The 22,011-nt window shown below is 39.0% G+C and overlaps 1 protein-coding gene across 1 annotated transcript in view; it reads right to left on the bottom strand.

The window, feature by feature from the left end:
• Positions 1–22,011, bottom strand: part of UNC5D (unc-5 netrin receptor D) — a 490,550-nt gene that overhangs the window by 45,073 nt on the left and 423,466 nt on the right. The window contains exon 14 of the mRNA XM_018564580.1: positions 17,309–17,458. Coding sequence (XP_018420082.1) covers positions 17,309–17,458 — 150 coding nt within the window. The remainder of the gene's footprint in view (positions 1–17,308; positions 17,459–22,011) is intronic.

The following is a 22,011-nucleotide window of genomic DNA, read 5'->3' as shown; positions in this document are numbered from 1 at the left end:
CCCCCCTTACTTTTCAATGAAATACAGTTATGCTGCAATGCACATATGCAAAAATCTAAGGTAATTATATTTACATATACCATGCTTACACATTTTATTATAAAAGTAAAAATCTCCACTATGAATTTTCATAAGACAGTAAAAATACCATCAAAGAAAGAATGGGCTTTGGATACGGTCAATGTGTCTAAACCAAAATAGCGATGCAGGCTCTGTTTTAACACTTCCTAATAGTTCTCATTCAATTAAAGTAAAAAATGCACAACCAAAGGTCCACTTGTCCAAATAACTTTTATTTCCCTCAGCTACTAGAGACCTCATTATAGTATGAATTAAAGCAAAACAATTTCCCAAATACTTTCAGGACTCCTGCCTGTGCCATATTCCTTCATCTCCTATTAGAGAATATATATTTCTTACAAGCGAATGGCTTTTCACAGCATAAAACAATGCTGATTATATTGGGAACATGTCCTAATTACACTTCAACTGGTGTTCCATTCCTAGCTAATGCTCTCTGTGTTATTATGACTATTTCTACACTTAATTTGAGATTAATACCTTCTGTGTTAGTTGACTAGTAGTGAAGCATAATTATGTCTGTTTTTTTTACTGTTTATGAGCTTCTAATAAAGAGCTAGTTTCACATAATTTTCTCTTAGGAGCATTCACCTATTTGCAATGTTATTCTGGCCAACCACTGGCCCAATTTACTTATAGATATAGTTATATGAAAGGCGGTCTTTGTTCGTCTTACTTAGACTGAGAACAAGAAGCAAGAAAACAATACATGTAAATTATAATCCTATTTTGGCACTTCAGTGAACATTCAAAATAAATTCCTAAAATGAATTCCAGTATAAAGGGAGCATTTTGCTGTAAAGCACCAGTCCACCCTTTTCTCTTTATCCCATAGTATAGCTGTAGAATAATCCAGACCACTGTTTTGTGCAGTAATATGTTTATGATGCGTAACGTATATACTGTATGTGACACTTTAACAGCAAGTTGTTTACATTTCAGTATGTATTTATACCCTCTTGACCATTCAAGCTGATTAACATATGACATATCCCTCATAAATACCAGCCAGAGCCACATATGTAGCCCTGTAGACATCCAAAACTCTGTATATTTCCAAAAATATAGTCTCAATATTAAGCCATTACAAGGTCACTCGGAGCAAGAGTCTACCAGAGTCTCTCTTACTTGTTCCCACATAACAAACTTTCACACATCCACTCATTCTGGTTTATTAACTCAATACAAGAATAGAGGAGATGAAGGGAACAAGACCAAACCACCAGGCCTATAGCCTGACTGAAGCCATGTTCAGAATTTCCCAACGGTATAGTAAACTAGGAACCCATTTTGCTTCTGTCTGGGATACAGTATAGGTATTTCCAAACACAACCACTGTAGGGGGTTCAGGTCCAAACTTGCCTTACATGGTACAGGCTTCAGAAAGAAGACCATTCCACTGACTACATGAGAACATGAGGAAATGTCTTGATTCTGTTAGGAGGGTATCACAAAGTATATTATATTTCTCCATTTTGGATAGAGTAAGGAAGGATTAGAACTTTTGTAACCATTGTATTGCTGTCTGTGTCACCTTCTAGGTAGTTTCACACTCTGAGTCTACCATTTCAGTACAATGGCGATCATTGTACTGAAAGTACAGCTATTTTTTAAAGCAATTCTGTTGCTAAAGTAAAAAATGTAAATGAAAACACACAATACTTACCTGTCACCCAACTTTACCATTTTGATGTGTTAATCAGAGCTTCCACCCTCCCCCATTCTGAACTTTGTGCTTCCCTTTGGCACGGCTGTACCCGTAGTGACATAGGGGTATACAGATGAAGCCACAAACACTGGCATCCAACACACCTTAAAGTGTCAAATGCAGAAGATTTTTTACCTAAAACACCTCCTCAAGATAGCAAAGTTCAGGGACATGCGAGTCCTAAACTAATACTAAACTCAGAAGTTACATTTTAATAATGTATTCAAGGCCCTTAACTATTAACAAAAATGTATTTTATTTGTGTATCACTTAGCTGTAGATGTTCAGATCAGCTCGGAATTTCTGCTGACACTGTCCTTCCTTTTGGAAGCTTTTGTTTCCCATGGTCCCTGTGTGTGTTGTAAGGTAGCTACCACTCACAGTTTGCTCCCATGATGGTCTACAATCTTATGTTTAGTTTACTAGTTTGTATTGAGATTGTAGTCCATCGCAAGAGCAAGCTTGGAGCGGTGGCTACTTTATAACACACATAAGGGACCATGGAGAACAAAATAGCCACTCCCCAGAAGGAAGGACAGTGTTTGTATGAATTCAGAGATGATTTGAGGATCTACAGCTGAGTGATGCACAAATAAAATACACTTGTGTTAATAGTTAAGGGACTTGAATGTATTTTTAAGATTTAACTCCTGAGAAATTGTGTTTCCTTTTTTTAAATTGTGACAGGACTGCTTTAAAAGCAAGAGGTAAGAGGTCACCTGAGTTGCTGCTCTATCATATCATCATCGATCATCTATCAGAAAATTGTACCATAAGAAGGCTTTTCAGAAATAAACCTATAAATTATAATAATTTAAGTCTAAATACTGTTTTTCCTTTTAATCACTGGATTTGTTAAGTGTTAAACAGACAATAAATATATCATTTCTAATTTCACTAGACAAAGCTCCAGAATAAAACACAATTAAAATGACTGTAGCAGCTGATTCACTCTACCCCCCTGATGTGCAGAGTTTGGTCACATTCTTTCCCACGCTGTCATTTTAAAGGGATTTGTTTCAGGTACACACTCTGATGGGGTTAGGATTGAAATAATCATTCATAAGATTGTCTTAGACATGATAATAAATTGCCTTTTATTATGTTATAGTAATGCAGTGGACTGGAACAGACTTAAGTCTTTGCAACACATTCAATAATTGTAAGTAGCTGTGGCTAGGTTACAGGTCCCCTCTGTGTTATCCCCCATGTAAATTAAAATAGGCATCAAATCAATTTTTTTTATCTTAAAATATACGGTGTTATGGGCTGCAGGTGGTTCCTGTCTCTTTTTCCAAGATTCATTTAGGAAGACTGATGTACCACTGCCCATAGCAACATAGAGATCACAGATGGATACAGAGGAAGCAGTAAAAGTATCTTACTTGTCTGCTGGCTTTTAAATAACATTCCAATTCAGCCTCTGGGCTACATTTAGCAAATATGTGTTTACACATGTCCTTATTTTGTTAAAAATCAGCAATAGCCAACAGGTAACACTATTCAGGAAACTGTTACTTATATCCAGGAAACATTGTAACATGCTACAGGTAAGACATTTTACTCAACTTCAAGTCATGTCTATAATTCTTTATTTATTTCAACCAGACAGGGCAGGGCTTTTGAAGGGAAGAGAATAGGAGCCTAGCTTATTGTCAGTCAGTGCTTTGAGGGAACTGGAATAGGAAAGATCAGGTGTGAAAAGTTTCTTTAAGAGTACAAATTAGAATAGAATAATTATGTTTTAGACATGTAAGCTGGCCAAAAATGTATTTTGTTCTGGATTCTTGTTCTTTCATTTTCCGTGATTCGGGTCCGAAAGTCAATTTGGATGGGTTAGGTTGTTTTTAAATGTTATACCAGACCTTCAATGTGATACCCCATTCATACCAGACCCTATCGGCCCCTGGCAAAGCACCTTGGCCCCATGTTGATGAGAACAAGAGCCTCTTCCCCACAACCCTGGCCCAGTGGTTTTGGAGGTCTGAAGGCAGGGTGCTTATTGTCCCCCCACCCCCTTGAATGAGTAAGGGGTATTTGTTATCCCTACTCATTCACCAAATAGCAGTAAACTAGTAAATAAAAAAAAACACCACATCGTACTACAAAGTCCTTTATTTGAAAAAAAACCCACAATAGCTTTTAACAAGTCCTTTATCCCCCCCCACAAAGAAAAAAAATGGCCATCGATGTAATCCACTGGTCAATTACATTGTCCAGCAATGTAGATCCTCGTCAATTATGGTGGACGATGATCACCGACTTGACAAAATAAAAAATCCCCGCCACCGATCCTGACAAACTTTTTACCCTAGTGGCAGCTCTTCTCCTGAATGGCAACAAAGTTGCGAGTCATGACATCATGGGACTTGCTCCGCCATTTGTTTACATTCCATTAGGGGGCCGAGAGCTTTTACAGAATGGCAAATGGGCGGAGCAAGTCTCATGACATCATCACTTGCTCCACCCCTTTGTTCATATTCAGGGGCAGAGCTGTCAAATGCATTGAGAGTTTGTCAGGTTCGGATGTGGTGATGGGCAGTGGGGATTTTGTCTTTGGGCGAGTAAATGGCCACTGGAATTGTCAACAACTGTGTTTTTGTTTCTTGTTTTTTTCAAATAAAGGACTTTGTATATTAGGTGCTCCTTTTGCCTAGGGAACTAACAACAGAGATATACTCACCAAAACCATGATCCCGGCTGACTTTTAGACAGGTCCTTTCAGGTTCACTATCCCTCTGCTCCAGTGGTCTAAGGTCCTGTGAGTCATACAGTGTATAGGATGTGAGGAAGCCAAGAGACATTCTATCACCAGAGCGGAGGTGGAGATAGGTTAAAGGTACTGGTCCAGGAGCCAGCCAGGATCAGGGTTATAGTGAGTATGTTATTTTAAGCTCCCTAGGCAAAATAGGTATTTAACCCTTGTAGTGCTGGGGTAGCCCCACGGCAATGGTTAAGATGTTATTTGCCCGGAGTACTTATTTAATGAATGTGAATGGCATATTTCACTATACAGTTATATTCCCTCGAGATTGTCTTTGAAGTTTCTGGAGTATAACTGAAGACCTAAAACACTATTATACTTCTTTTGGTCCTGTTATCAAAAATTTTTATTTGTAAAAAATAAAAAAATAAGTCTGACTTGAGAAGCCTCTGCTGAACCTGTAATTCTGTGTGATTGATGTTCTTGTGAATTGAGTGAGACTTCTCAAGCCCGAAGTATAAAATGAAAAAAATATGCTCTAAAATAGTGATACCTTTTATTACGATGACTATCGAGGTCTGACATGGGCTTCCAGGAATTAAACCCTAAAGGCCTCACTTGAGCTACTTCAGAAATTTGTTCTCTTTAAAGATTAACTGAAATAGAGAGGCTTTACAGATTTCCTACTCTTTCTGGCCACATAAAGATAGAGTGTAAATGTTAACCATTTGTTCAAGGGATAACTAAACATTTTGATTTCTGAGTACACATATAGTCCACAAGTAGCCCAAGCCTTTCTAGAATTTCACTCTTTACCTGTGAAAAAAAATCAGAACATATGAATGGTGCATTGTATGTATAATCTGTATATCTTATAAAAATAACTATAAGTCTTTTGAAAGTCAGGTACAGAATTTTCAGTTTCCTGGAGGCTACATTGGCAAGATTTTGCCATGACCCCTTCTGATAATAAAGGTGTCTTCTCTTGTAGACACCTCTTCTCTAGACATAGGGGTCTATGCTGTAGGCAGCCGAGTGAATGACCGACCTAAAGCGAAGTGAGCCGAACACTGTTCGGCTATTCACTTCAGGATGGTACGGCTGATTTCAGCTGTATATCGGCTGGAATCAGCCGTTAGGCTGTGTGGAGATCAGTGTCCATGGTTAGCTGGTAACCAGGGACACTGATCTCTCTGCAAGTGGCCGGAGCCAGCAGTAAGATCACGGCTGGCTCCGCCCAATCGCCGGCCGCTCAGCCAGCTTTGGCTTTCAGCGTGGCTCAGCCAAGCCGAGGCATATGCGTTCGGCTCGACTGAGCCGCTCTGCCAAGTTCGGGAGCTGTACGCGCTATGGTGAAGAAGCTACGGCTAGATACTTCGGCTGCTCCGTGAATAGACCCCATAATGTCTTATTTTGTATTATGTGGAATACATCAGCAGAGCATGGCACTATCATTGGGGAAATGGCTATCATTGGAGAAATGGCTGTAGTTATTTGGAAAGTCAGGTATTAGAATAGAGATACAAGCCACTGGCCAGCAAGCATTGCTTGGTTTTACATATTACAGATATTCTCCTATTTATATTATTCTTAGGGTCTAAAGGTAGAGTAGACATTGTTTATTATCAGGTTTGTTTTTAGATTTTTCTACATACGCTCATTTTGAATTAACATCTATCAGGGCTATTCACAAAAGGGTGAAGAGTTTGGAGAAGGCAGGAGAAGTGAACAATCTAGGCCAGAAAAGCTGCTTTTGAAAAATTCTCCAATTTAGCTCATTTTCAAGTTCAGCTATGTTGTCCTAGATTGTTCCCTTCTCCTGCTTTCTCCAAACTCTTCCCCCTTTTGTGAATAGCCCTGATAGATGTCGATTCAAAATGACCATATGTAGAAAATCTCTAAACAAACCTGATACTGTCAGCTGAATTGACAGGTTCTCTGGACATGCCCACCACCCCTACCTTACTCACCTTCCCTATACGCCCTTATAATTCTGTTTATCTGTCAGAGCTATAGGTCTAAACCACGTGTTGAAAGCGTGATATAGCTTACACAAAGTAGATGACCTGCTCTATTCTCACACACAACAGTGTTTGACATGGGGATTTTCTGCTCAGGTTAATCACTGCATCCTAGGAGGAAGCAAGCCTTTGGTATACCTAATGGCTCCTAGAGAGAAACAGAACAGCGTAGGGAATGTGGTGGGGTATCAGCGGATGGGTGGGTGGGGGTGCAATGGTCGTTCTCTTTAAAATACAAGATTGACCCCCATTAACCTACCGCCTCACAAGCCTCTGTCAGTCCTTGAATGTCTTGGGTGTCCTCTTTAACCTAAAGAATACCTTGAAAGGCAAGGGGGAGCAAATCTGAGTCTGATTTTTTTCAAGAAAGTCATGATTTGCCAATAATGTATTAAATATATGGTCAGTTTTAGCTGCTCAGCTTTGTGACACATTTACTTTAAGGCAAAACCCACCACAGCTCTCAATTTTGGATAGGCAGAACTTGGTCAAATCATCTCTTAGCTTCAAGTATCTGTCCAAAACCTCAGCCAAACGTTTTCTTTTAATGGGTTTCCTTCTTCAACAAACGTGTTAGTCTGTCATATTGGAGTCCCCAATCATATGTCTACTCCACCCTATTTAAATCTGTCAGGAAAGGGTGGCGATATCATTTGGCTTTGTAATAGCTGTGGCAATTAGGTTGAACTGGGAATTTTACTACTACAAGCCAGCCACTGAAGCCCCACTGTAATATTGCATAAGAAACCAACATTTGATACATTTTGCCAACAACCACATGACATTGAATAGTAGGTTTTAGGTTGAGTTAGCCTACAAAAAAACTCTGTATAATGCACTTGGTGCTGCGTTGCTGTCCTTCTCTTATGCACTAAGTGATAAGCATACCATCTAGCACATAAAGGAATGCAGCTGCATTAAGGAGTCCTTACAGAAACATTCAGAATTGTAATTATCCAAAAGTGATAATGACATTTAATTATCACTTCAAAAATAAAATAAACATAGAGTAGGTTGTCTTACATCCTATAAATATACAGAGCGTGTAAATACATAATTATCTTCACGTTGAGCTATCCAGCAAACCCAATGAGATGTAGGCCACAAGTGTTCTACTTATTTAGTATGATTATCTGGTCATTGCATAAAAAGGGGTTGGGCAGCCTGTAGAGTCACAGCTGTGGAAAAAATGACTGTTCCCGGAATGCTTAGAAAAGCAGTGACTGTCAGGGCCTGGTTGAACTTGTCATATAGTATATAAGATATATTTACCTATAATATATTATTATATTTATCTTGATTACTTCCATAAACCATAATCCTATAACATCTAAATAACAGACTGTCAGATTTAGATCCCTGCATAATTACACTTACCTATTTCTGTTTTTTGTTTTTTTTTACTCATTAGAAATCTAGCATTAGTTGGAGAAGTCAGTACAAGCCAAGAATATTATAAGCAAAGAGGCAGAGATATAATGTGTGGTCACATGATTTACACAGCACGGGAGAGACTTTTGGTGGCAATGTGTATTGTTAAAAAGGTTTTCTACTTTACCTGTAAATTATTCCAGTAAACCTCTTGAGCTTTTTAGTAATAAAACATGAAAGGCTAAAAAGTCTGCAGCATTGTGAATTGTGCAAAATAATGGCACCCACAGCGCGATCAGTTCACACCTAGCGACTCCTGACTGCGCGGCAATCCACGTAGAATTGTGCACGATTGCCGCGCGGTGAGGTGTCACCTAGATGTGAACCTAGCCAAACTGTCAATATCTTATTACCTTAACTAATAAAGCAAGGGTCTTTTATAGGTGTACAGATGCAGAGGACAAACTATCTTTAGACTTTTTACCCCCAGACCCAGCATGTCTTGTGAGCATTGGATTTTGTCTGTCGGTAAAGGAAGGAGAACCATCATAAGTTAGTTGGTCTAGGGAGCAGGAAGTAAAAAACTGATGCTGCTTGTCCCACATTGTATCTGAGCCCCTATTTAATGTTTTTACTTTTTCTGGCATATACTGTATTGAGCTCAAGCACAGCATTCTTACTTTATTCATTCCCTACTGTTTAACAGAAGAGACATCAAGCTGACTTCAGTGTTGTGATATTATCTTTCAAGCACCAGCAGCAAATTTAGTAGTGATTGTTATGGCCGTAGAATTTGTATACCATCGTACATTCTATCTTCAAAACATATATTGTATATTGCTAAGAAACCTAACTGAAACTCCATTGTTTTGTGTAGCAAATATCCCCGACAACCACTTTCTGGCACACCAAATAATTTTATATTGGATTAGCCTGGATTACAGTGCAGGCTATTTTACAGAAATAAAGTAAAGACACAATAAGGTGAACACCAGAAAAAAAAACAATACTGAATAGAAGTTGTGATGATCTTTTGAATATTTTCTTTCTCTATTTTTTCTAGGTTGTATACCACACCAGGTTGATTTACTAAGGAATTCTAAAGTCTCAGCATACATTATCCTGTTATAACATCAGCATTGTGATAGGAATACATACTAAAGTTGTTTTTGATAATGCAATCAAAGCTTACTTGAAAAATCCCTTTTATGTATTGAGCGCTGCCTTCCAACTGCTCATTACTTTAAACAACTTCCTAGATTCCCAGTGTGCTTTCATATCTTTCCCTGCTGCTTGATGTGATGCAATCATGATTTTGCAAGACTACATATCCCATCATGCATTGCTTCCAGCAAGCAATGATGATGTTACATTGTGGGAAGTTCAGACATTGTGTTGTAGTTCAGATGGCAGGTTTAGTTAGAGTGGTGAAAGAAGTGTGTATTCACAGGGCTGAGTGAAACTCTGGGGTCTATTCACGAAGCTGCCGAAGGATCTGGCCGTAGCTTCGGCCGATCCTTCGGCTAATTTCGGCCCCAGGACCCCTTCGGTTCGGTAGAACCGAAGGGGTATTCACAATAGCCCGTACAGCTCCTGATCATGGCCCTGCATACTAGCATTGTACCCGCCCTCTGCTGCAGTTCCCCATCAGGTCCATCAGCAGAGGGCGGGTACAATGCTAGTTTACTATTGGCTAGTGCAAATTGAAATAGCCAATAGTAATGTCCCAATGCTTTTCAATGGGAAAATTCTTTTTTTTTTTTTTCTATTCTGACATCCTCGTGTCAGAATAAAGAAAAAAAGACACATCAGTGTTTCTCTCTTGGCGGCCGGGAGCGGGAGGTTCCCAGAGCGCCCGGGAGAGTTCTTTTTTTCTTTTTTTTTTTTACAGCAGCAGAGCCGCCGGACAATAGGAAACTATTGGGCGGAGCTAGCTGTCACTGCTAGCTCCGCACAATCGTTTTCTATTTACTTTTTTTAACTTTTTTAACTCTTTTTCTGTTCTGCTCGGTCCCTCAGCAGCAAACGTGATAGCAGCTAAGAAACAATGTTAATATTCAATTTGAGCTTTTGCCACTATTTATTTCACTGATAACATCTTACCAAGCTTTATGTATGCAGTTATAACAATGGAGACTCCTGTGTTTGAAAGTCGCCTATTTTACTGACCATACTAACTGCTGAACACAAAATGTAATACACAGGTATACAACTAAGAGAAAATAGACATTCAAAACACCAACAACATAATCACACTTTATTCCATTTATTCTACACAAATACATGTAAGCCCTATATTACTGGTGTATACGTTATTGTGTCCACTCCCTGTATAAAGATACATTATTATTATTATTGTTGTTATTATTATGATTATTATTAGGAGTAGTAGTAATAGTAGTAGTATTCTATTATTATTATTTGTATTCTTCATTTTTATTATACTTTAATCACATTCTCTGTATATTGTAGTTAATTATTTGAAGATGGATTTCGACATTGATCCTGTTCTTGTTAGTGCTAGGCTTTAACTTTTGTTGTTGGTTTTTATTTTAATAGCCAATGTATTTACTGAAGCAGAAAGGCTATAGTAATATGCAAGCTATCATTCTAATAATGCACAGTTTATGCACCTTACACAATAAGCTAAACCAGTTTGTTATCACACCATTATTATTATATTATTACTATTATTATTGTTATTATTATTTTTATTCTTCATCTTTATTATGCTTTAATCACATTCCCTGTATATTGTATTTCATTATTTAAAGATGGATTTGGACATTGATCCTGTTCTTGGTAGTGTTAGGCTTTAACTTTTGTTGTTGGTTTCTATTTTAATAGTCAACTGTATTTACTGCAGCGGAAAGGCTATAGTAATGTGGAAGCTATAATTCTAATCATGTACAGTTTATGTACCTTACACAATAAGCTAAACCAGTTTGTCATCACACCATTAGGCTTTCTTATATGCTGAGGACATTGAGAAAAGCAGACATTATCCTGTATTTACATTCAGTGATATGAATACTTATCTTATACATCAACTGCATTGCAGGCCTTTGGCGACAGCAATGGACTTCAGAATATATGCCATAATGCAAAATATAATATTGTTCTTTTAGGTACATGAGAACACTATGCTGCATTACAAGGAGAACTAATATATTTTATTTATGCTGTAACACTATCACACCTTCTGATCTAAGATCCATGTTCTTTAATTCTTTTTACTAAAACTGCAGTGAACACAAGGGTAAAGGAAATCTGGTGAATACATTACAAAGAAAAAGCCTTTTCTCAGTCCACAGTCTAAGATAAACCGAGAGCTCATTGCCCGAATCTCATACTAAATTAGAATTCCATGTGCCCCTTAAAATGCCTCTGAGTTTCTTAAACGGAGGCCCTTTACCCTAAATCATCGCGGCCTCGCTACGCCACTTCTCCCCGCCGCGTTTCATGATACTTCAGCATATCACTTCCTTTTTTTATATACTATGCTGTTATAAAGTAATGGTTCTTTCATCTGCATTTTATCTCCAAGTAGTAAATTTTAATAGTTACTTAGGTCTACGGCACTCATGGAACTTTTAGCGCTGTGCACGTCAGATACACCGTAAAGATTAATGCCCAAGAATTTACATTGTTATAATGCCTCTCTCACTTTTCATGGGACCCTGAAGTTACATTTTATATTTGGAAATAGGAGAAATTTGGACTAGTAATGGCAGAATTTTTGCAAGCTATGGGGAAATCAGGTATATTTATCATAGACTTGGTCTAGGCAGTGGCAGAGAATGATGTGGTTGCGGCTCTGAGGTATCAGTTTTTGAAGCACATTATTCTATTGCTGGGCTTCTTTCCAGATTATAAGACTTTTTTATATTGTATATTGCGAAAAGCAATGGTGATGTACAAAGTACAAAGATCCATACCAGACCATCCAGTGTCAGTTTACTACATTTAGATCACTTTAAGCATCTAAAGTCCAAACTTATTTTTTTTATTTTGCCTTCTCCCATAGATGCAACATGAAGTGGAGGAAATCTCCCCAAAGTCATTGAAATGCCCCTATTAGTCTGGAATAACTGTCCCCATTGGAGTATTTCTGCTCTACTATTACTCTAATGACAACTCAAAATGTTGGACTTTTCTTCACTTTCACTCCAAGAGAAAATGATGAGACAGTGATACATTTCTATAGATTTGTTTGGTCGGGAGAAGTACAGCTACTTAAGAAAAATATTCCCTTCATGGGACATAAGTACATTGCAGGTGATTCAGCATACGCACCCAATAATTTTTCACTCAAACCAAAATTACTTCCCCCTACACCGTGTAAAATAGCTGACTTTTCATGTGTGTGTGTTCATTTACTTTGTTTTCATCCCAGCCTGCCCCCTTGCCTAGGCAAGAATGACATAAACCCTGCTTCGGAAGCCTCCTGGGATATGCACATTACATATCCCAGGAGACTTTAGGTTCCACGCAGTGGGTGGAAATGGGTGGACCTGAGGTTGGAGGAGAGCAGACCGGAGGCTGGAGGAGGGTGTACCTGGCGTGAGCAATCAGGGGGCCAGCTGGCTAAACCAGGCAGAAACAACCAGCTCCCAATGATATCAGAGTGGAAGATGGTGGTGGGGGAACCAGTGGGTGGCACTGGAGGAGCAGATTACAAAAGGACAATTTGGTTCTTCTGCTGGGAGCACTGCGGATACATGGGATGCTGTATCAATAAGGTATTTAATTTAAAAAAAAACATTTTACCTCATCAAAGTTATCTGAAAAGTTGAAATTACATTTTAGGCTGATATTACAAATAACATAAAAATACAGCTATGTCTTCAGGAGTTCTAAAAGGCTCACAAGCCCTTTTTGTTAGGGCTTCTGGACTGAAAATAACTTTAGAGCATTTCTGGTCAACCTAATTGATAAGGAGGCCCTCAAGTGTGGCCCCTGACATCACCAAAGGGTTGTACATATACAGTGTATGTAATTCACCAAAAAAAAGATCAGGCATGCTACAGTAGATGGCTAGAGACTGTGGGCATGCTACAAGAGATTATAAAAAGACTGCAGACATGCCACAGAAGGGGTTGGAGACTATGGACATGCTGTAGGGGACTGTCAAATAATTGGGACTTGGTAAAAGAGACTGCTAGAAATCAATGCAATTACTGTCAGTGCTCCCTACGACCTCTTAAACATTTACTGGCACCATATTGGTATTCCTCCTAGCAAAGCCATTAAAACATTTTGGAGTAAAAAATATATACAAAAGTGAAAAAAGAATGAACATTACAGAAAAAAAGTAAGGAAAAATAAGTGTGTAATAAATAAACCAAATTGTTTCACTAGGAGATTCCAGCATAATGAACATTTTCCTTAACTGTCTTTATCAAAGCACCTTGGCAAGTAAAACACTGACTACAGCCTGGTGGAGCCGCACAGTAGGTACAACGGGACCACATGTGGCCTGAGGGTCATAGCTTGGGCACCAAGACTTTATAAGAAGCAGAGTGAAGCCCACTAAATAACATCATAAACATTTTGTATAATATATCATATTAGTTCATGTCACTGTTTATCCTGTAGCCAACACCAGTGGCCAACTACAGTACTTTATTTCCGCTATTGTTGGTGCAGGGAATGTTTTTTTCAATTTGCAGTATTTCACTTTCAGTTTTATTTTCAGAAACTATGCATGATTTTTACTTACCGTTATCTCTTCTGTTCTTATATATCGCTGACATATATAGTTTAATGATTTGTGTGTTCAATTTCTTTTACGTTTATGTTCTTATAGGGATAGAACGGGATGAAATTGCTATTTTATTTACAGTAGATTGGTAAAAAAAACAACTTTTTTATGACTCTATAATGCAAAAATGGTTTACATTACTGGTGAGTTCTTCTGAATGCAGGCAGGCATGTGTATTACATCACTGCCTGCATTCAGTGTCACTCTCCAGTACAAAAACCCGAGAGAAGCTGGTGAAGCAGGTCTCTGCTTCATCAGCTTCTCTGGGGGTCCCTAGGTGACATTATGGAGACCCCTGATGTCTCCATAAAGAGGACCTGTCACTGCAAATAGGCTATCACATAGGGAGCTTGCTTGCTCCCTATGTGATAGCTATAAAGTTCAGTGGAAAAAAAAAAGGTTTAAAAAATGTTTGTTACAAAAATAAATAAAAAATCACATATCAATAAAGCAATAAAAAAAATAAAATAAAGTCCCCCGCCCCCACACGCAAACATGCGTCAAGCCCGCCTACATGCGAAAACGCCGATTACATCCATTACGCCGCACATATTACATATCGCCGCGAACGCCGGAATGAGAGCAATAATTCTAGGCCATCAATCACTGATAACACTAAACTGATGAGCGGTCAAAGCTTTTAAAGCATCGGCTATGGTCAATTTTGAGTATGTTAGTTTTTTGCGATTTAACGGGTGTGCGCAATTTTAAAGCTTGACATGTTTGGTGTCTATTTACCCGACGTGACCCCGTCTTTTATATTTGACCAAAAAATTGGGTAATAATAAATGTTTTATAACATAATGTAGGGAGAACAGGGTTTTTTTTCAAAATTTTCGGTACTTTTTTTATTATACAGTAAAAAAAAAAACTGTAGTGGTGATTAAACCACCAAAAGAAAGCTCTATCTGTCCCCAAAAAATGGTATACAATTCATTTCAGTACAGCATTTCATGACGGAATAAATGTCAAAGTACTGCAGCGCTGAATACTGAAAAATGGCCTGGTCAGGAAGGGGGTATAAACACCCCAATCAGCAAGTGGTTAAACATTCCTATTTTAAACCATCTTATCATTGATTGATTCATAATTCAGTGTTAAGGTTTATTCCTAAATCTTTAATGACAACTAATAAAAATGTGCATTGTCTAGTTTGCATTTGCCATTGATGCACTACTGTGCACACATATGCACATAGCCTGGATTAATAAAGTAGGTAGCTGAATACATAGAGGACAATATGATGATCACGATGTCATGATGTCATTTGGCCGTGATCACCAGTGGAGTAGTTTTGTTTAAACAATCCTAAATTGTAAAATATTTAACAATTAAACGTACATTTTAACTATATTTCTATGCTCAAGAAGGCACAATGGTTCCAAGGCTAGTAATCCATGTTTTCATATTGTTTCTTTATTTACAAAATTGTTCGATGTCAGGGATGTTTATGAGCATCATGGGCCTCAGTATAGATCCTTTGCAGACTTCTCTCAGGAAAATGCAATGCAGAGCTTGGTATTTTTATTTCTCAATAGTTTTGGCTGTGTACACAAAGGTGCACATAAGTATAAACATGCATCACCCAAGAAAAAAAAATGGATTGCCAATCGAAACCCCCTTTAGTGGAATTATGCAGGCATTCATTTTGCTTCCTATTGCTGGGCACGTTTTTATTCTATTATCATATTGCAATATCTTAACTCCTTTAGTGCATACAAAATGCGTAATTGCTTTATTCATTAAGAACTTGAACAATATCCACAAAAAACATGGTCTGTGGTTCCCATGGTAAACATTGAGATATCTCCTTTTTCTTTTTCATTGCATGCTGGAAAATGAAAAAGTAGAATATGAATCGCTGTTATAAAAATAGACCTTTAACATGCCACGATTGAGAAGACTGTTTTAACTGCAACATCTTCAGTTAGGGGTTCAGTCTGGAGGGCAATTCACCTAGGATCTCATGCTGGGTTGGGAATTCTGTCATTTGCAGCGAGGCTGACAGCAGGAGAAGATCATAGTGGGACATTATTATTGGACATTGTGGTGTCCCCCTTGCAATCAATACACCTGGATAAGGGTCTGGTATAGGTGTTGAAAGGAAACCATGAGCCACTCTGTTTACAAAACAGAACAAAGCAGCGGGGAAATTTTATTTAGCGGCTATTTAAATGTTATTTTTTTCTTTGCAAATGTCACTTTTGATTTAGCCCATTGTATAGTTGTTCCACTTCACAGGCAGGTTTAAGGAATCCCTCAAGCATGTTATTTGATAAATTGTGTATTTTTAATATTGACCTCATAAGCCTTTTTTAAAGTGCTTCTCCCCGCTGCATTTTTAAAATAAGTTTTCATTTTTTTTCCATTGTTATATGTCCTTCCTGGCAGTGCGCAGTGCTCAGCCCTCCATGCCCTTTGTTAGACAATGCTTTGACTGAAATGGAGGAATCGATTTTCAAAGTTCACCTCCTATTGACTCCTAAGGGGCTTACACTACAGTTTTGAATTTGCGCATATTTTTAGGTAGTCTCCAAAACCCCCTGTGTATTAAATCAAGGCAGATTCACCCAACACTATTCCCTATCAACAAACAAACCATGAAGTGTAATCTTTGGAGCAATTAGACTTATACTGTGGCTTCCCCTGACCCTCTGCCAGTCCCATTCTTACCTGTCCTTGACCCATTGAGATATCACCAATAAAGTGCACAGCAGCTTGTCAAAATCTTCTGAGTTGGGCCCAAGCATATGCTGTGCATTGTCTATTCAAGCCTATAGAGAGTTCACACTCCACCAGAACAGTAACAATTTAACTATTTCTTCTCACAATGATCCTCACTTTCTCCTATGTCAAAATGCGGCCTCTGTTTCTTGAGTGCCACTATGATATTTAAAGAATATGAGCCTGCCCACAGATTCCTCCTAGTAATTGATTATGGTGGAGTGACAAGTTACACTCCCCCAGCAGCAGGAAAGGCTCATATTGGCATAATGTAATGTTGAGAATAAGACATGCAGGGAGCATGTGCTATATTAGGATGCTAAAAAAATAAGAGACTTCACAAAAATTGTTTCAGATTTTAAATAGAAAATAAATCCCATTCTATGATGATATGCAAGCATGCATTTTGGACTACATTCCACTTGCAGCACCTACCTAAACCACCTGGGTATATACACAGGGCTTTTTCTCAGTGCGCCAGTGGGCAGCAGTAAAATAAGGAGAAGGCAAGTACCAGCAGTGAAGGGGATGGGCTATCAAGTGAACCTGCTTCTCTGTCCTGAATGGGCAAAGTACAGGTTTGCTATAGCTCTCCAGCATCCACCAAAAACAGAACTATTGGTTTAGGACAAGGTGACTCTTTAAGAAGAAAAAGCAATCTAAAATTCTTGTCTGCTGTCTTTTCTTTTGAGTTGCTAGTTTTGCTGACAACATATTCTGTGTACAATTTCCTGTGACAGGGAGACTCCTGGCAGTAGACATAGAGTGTTTAATAATCATTATGGCTGTACATCTGATAGCCTTCCAACAGCTCTAAATGCATTAGCTATTAATCAATGTGGATTAAGTTAAAAAAAAAGGCCCCAGATTGCTGTTCACACGTCTGGCTGAGGTCAAGAGTGATATATTATGGGAAACGCTAGTGGTTCTGGTACCTGACATGCAGTAAATGGTTTGATCCTCCAGAGGAAAGGAGGGATGTCGAGAACTGAAATCTGGATGCTGAAGGTATTCCCCTTGAAATGAAGCAACTTTGGTTCTTCCAGGAGCTGACCACCTTGATGTCGCTCATCGGCAAGTACTTCCTACACAGGCAACAAGAGAAATCAATAAGAGGATGAACCCACAGAGGTTTTTATAAGGTGGCTGAGTGGCATTTTGAATAATGTCATCCTCCTTGGCAGGCTGTATTAAAAAGATCATAAAATGCATTTAAAGACAAAAGAATAATGCTATTAATGTCAGGCCTGGCCACATTTTACTCTGGCTGTCATTTAGCTGTAATAGAATGGCAGCGGAATTCTAATAACAAACATATTACAAATATTTCACAGCCTCTGCGTGATGACTAAATCAAGTGACAAGAGCTTATAATAAAAACAAATGCAGCCCCATTTTTTTCTTCACTGCCTGGAATTGCTCTATGAAGATTTAACCTCTGGATCTCCACGTAAGCCATAAAGAGCTTTTAAACAAGAAACATGGCAATATGAGGAAAACATTGCTTTGTACTGAGTGGTTCCCTTTTCTTTCCCTCTATAATTAAAGCATATCTCTAAGAAGAAAAACTTTTTTTTAATTTTAGTTAAAGTGGGGAAGGGTTAGAGACTCTTTGAAGTTGTTAGTGCTGTCTGACTTTATTGGGGAGATTCACCTCTCTGATTGTACTGGTGACCATGGTCACTGAGAAAGCACATAAGTGAAAATCCAAGACTATAGAATTTTTGCCAAAATAAGAGGTAAAGGAACATGGGGATACTTGTCTCACTAATGAATGTCAGTTGCGATGGGAGTCCAATAGGAGAAGACTGTTGACGTGGGTCGATGTGTTTTGTTTGTGTCACCAGGTCATCAGGACATTGTTCACAGTGATTGAAATTATTCCCCATAGCAGTATCCAGCTCCCCATGCCATTTTCCCCAAACATTTGCAAACTAACAAGATTCAGCTCTCATAAACGTCAATGGGCTTCAAGCACTATGTCTAGGGTTTGTAAATTTTGGGGTTGCTCACTTAACATCCAACAACTGATCTTGGCTTGATTTGCTCCTCATTAATATAAGATCACCAACGTATTTAGTGATGTGTCTTATTTACTAAATACCACGTGACGTTATCAGATATCCCCAAGCAAATGTTCTTGATAACTGGATCTAAAATGTTAGATTCTCCTAGCGGTCCATTATTGTTTCCCTAAATCAACACTGGCAGTGGAGAGGGGTCTGCATGCTGAAAGGATATTATTACCTGTGTATGTGCACAGATCGCTGGTAAAACAAAATCACATTCAGTCTAATACCATGTGTTGCTTCTTTTCACTGCAATGCAAAGTGCCACTCAAAACTCCAGTGCATATAGCATACAGTGCAATGCACTGTGCAGTATGGTGTAAATGAGCCTTAAATGTGGGTGGTAGACAGGAGCAAACTTATTTGCAAATTAGCCAAATTTCTCTGAATATATGCATGCAGATCAGTCCAGTCTGCAGATAATCATATAATTTATAAATTACAATTGCCTGGATTCTTGAACTGTGTGGTTCACAGACAGATCTTCATTCATATATTCAGCAGAATCTGAAATTTCCAAATCACAGTTTCATCTGATTTTATTATTGCTATTAATGTTTATGAGCAGTATAAATGTGACCCCACTCCTTAGCACTGACCCCCCAGTGCACAGTAATAGAGACTTGCTTCTTCTACACATGTTTCCTCATGACAAAAGAAAACACAGATATAAAAGCAACTCGGCTATAGCCCTTTATAACCCGGGCCCCAGAATCAGGTATTATTTGGATTCATGCTCAGATATATCAGCAGCTTAGCTGCCTATTTTGTTACTGGACCCCAGACTTAGGTATTATCTGGATTATTGCACATATACAGTATATATAAGCTATCTATTCTGTGATAGGACCCCAGAATCAAGTGTTTTTTTGGATTCTTGCTCAGATATATTAGGAGCCCAGTTGTCTATTTAGTGATAGAACCCCAGAATCTGGTATTATCTGGAATGTTGCTCAGACATATAAGCATCCCAGCTGTCTATTTAGTGATTAGACCTCACAATCAGGTATCATCTGGATTCTTGCTTAGACATATAAGTAATCCAGCTTATTATTTAGTGATTGGACCCCAGAATAAAGTGTTTTCTGGATTTTTGCTCACCAATTTTGTACTGGTGAAAAATGTATCTTCGTTTCCATTACCTGCGTCTGTGATGTTACACCCATTACTCAGAGAACACACATTTCTAACTGTTGGTCACTTAATTTAGGAGGACAGATGATTTCCTATGTGCCCCTACTGCTGGAACTAAACATGCTGCCAGATCAAGGGGAAATACTGTAGCTTGTAAATGTGCAAAATCTTCTTAGATATCCCTTACTTTTAATACTGCTCAATCAGGCAAAATTCTGTAGTAGTTAATAGTCATCAGGCAATCAGCCTTCTATTCTTTTGTTCTAGCTACTACTGGCTGATGAAATAATGAAAGGAAAAATCCAATTGGCTGCTCTGGATTACTAAGTTTTGAGTGGTTTTTACATGTTTTTAAATTGCTGTATTTTCCCTCACATTTGACACAAGTACTTTGGTGATAACATATTAGGCAGTACTTTGTGTTTCCCTGCATAACTAGTGAACATTGTGTCTGGTGTGCCTTATTAAAGTCTGTTAGGTCTCTAATCAAGTGAAACGTCTAGCTCTCTGCAATAGAGGAGATAGTACACTGAGTGGCCAGATTATTATGACCACCTGACGTTTGTAGGCAAATTCGCTATAATTAGCTATAATTTTGCGCAGAAGTTGCTAGAGGGCCAGACCATTATAAATAGGGAAGCAGGTTGTTTACCACGACAGTAGAAGTGATTTTTTTTCTGAAGATGTGGGTAAACAACGCAATTTAACAGCCTTTGAACGTGGGGTGATTGTTGGTGCTCGGAGCCATGGAGCGAGTATCAGCAAAACAGCAGAATTTGTTAAATGTTCAAGAGCAGCTGTTGTTAAATTGTTTAAAGACTGGACTGTCAGCCGAAAATCTGGGTCTGAACGTGCAAATTGTGGCCGTCAGCGACTAGTCAATGTTAGGGCAGAACGGAGAGTGGCAAGACTGGTACAAGACAACAGAAGGGCAACAGTGCAGTGTCAGATTCCTCACATCACCTTTCAACATCTCGTAGAGTCACGAGGCGGCCCAACGCAGTCATCTCGTGGAGTCATCTCGTGGCCCAACGAAGTACTGATGGGGTGGTCATAGTAATCTGGCCACTCAGTGTATACCCACCTCTCTGGTGCCCCAGTCTCTATTCCATTGCAGTGCTACAGCTTCCATCAGTCACTTTGGCATTCAACACTTTTAGAAGGGTTGAATGTTGGTGTTTCTCACTACATTCTGTTGTTCCTTTCTCTGATCCCCTACATCAATGCCTCATTCTTCAGTCACATATGTGTTGGAGACACAGGCATTTGGCAGGGGACACAGGCATTTGACAGGTGTCAAATGCTGAAGAAACTGACAATGACTGATGAAGGCTCCAGCACTGGAGGGAGGTGGGTGGCATGAGCTTCTGGAGAAGTGTGTATATTATCTATTCTATTGCAGGTTGCTGGCAGTTGCATTTGCTTAGTGACCTGGCATGGTTTGTTTAAACTTACAGTGCATGGAAAAGCAGTTGGGGAGGGTTCCCTGACAGTCTGGAATCTTATCTTAAATATGCTACTGACCTGGAAATCTTCTAGGAGATGTGGCAAGAGGGAGTGGGTATCTGAGTGGCTGAACATATGGCAGTTCAAAGGAGAGCTGCAGTGAGCACAGAGCTGACCATTGGTAGTGGGATGTTTGCAATATATTTTGTTATAACACCGGTTATGATCATGTCATTATAATTAGGGATGCACCGATACTGTTTTTTCAGTATCGAGTATGAGTACCTATATTTTCTTTTCGGTACTCGCTGATACTGAATACCGATACCTGAAGTCCCATTAAGGAAGCCAGACGGAATGTAATGTCTCAGCGCCCAGCTTTCCAATTAGTTGGGAAGCTTTCTTCATGCTCCCTCATCACCAGGTGACGAGGAAGCATGGAGCCGACTTTCTGGCCAATCAGGAAGAGGTGCGGCAAGTCATTACACAGCGCCCGGCTTCCTGATTGACCGGGAAGCCAGCCCCATGCTACCTCATCATGAGGTGACCAGGAAGCATGGAGCCGGCTTCCCAGCCAATCAGAAGGCCAGGCAGCGTGTAATGACTCGCCGCCCGGCTTCCTGATACCGGAAGTACCAGTATCGGGATAGGCACCGGGAGCATTTGGGCAAGTATGAGTACTCGCCCAAATACACGGCATCGGCACTAATACTAGTATTGGTATTGGTGCATCCCTAATTATAATACAGGAAGAACCTCTCACACAGGACTCATGTTGATTTTGCAAGTTCACTGGATCTCACATCTACAAAATGGAAGCACATATGAAGCTGCAAAAAATACCTACTAACGTTCTTACAATGCATATAGCTAACTTAGTAGGAATATTTTTACTGACACACCTGTCTGGAACTTGTCTGTATTCTGGCCTATAAAGCACACCTGCACATATTTGCACATGACCAAACTTTGCCAAGCCTAGTAGTTAC

The sequence above is a fragment of the Nanorana parkeri genome, unplaced genomic scaffold, assembly GCF_000935625.1.
Source record: "Nanorana parkeri isolate BGI_ZX_2015 unplaced genomic scaffold, ASM93562v1 scaffold762, whole genome shotgun sequence".
Taxonomy (NCBI): domain Eukaryota; kingdom Metazoa; phylum Chordata; class Amphibia; order Anura; family Dicroglossidae; genus Nanorana; species Nanorana parkeri.
This window is presented reverse-complemented; position numbering and strand designations above follow the sequence as displayed.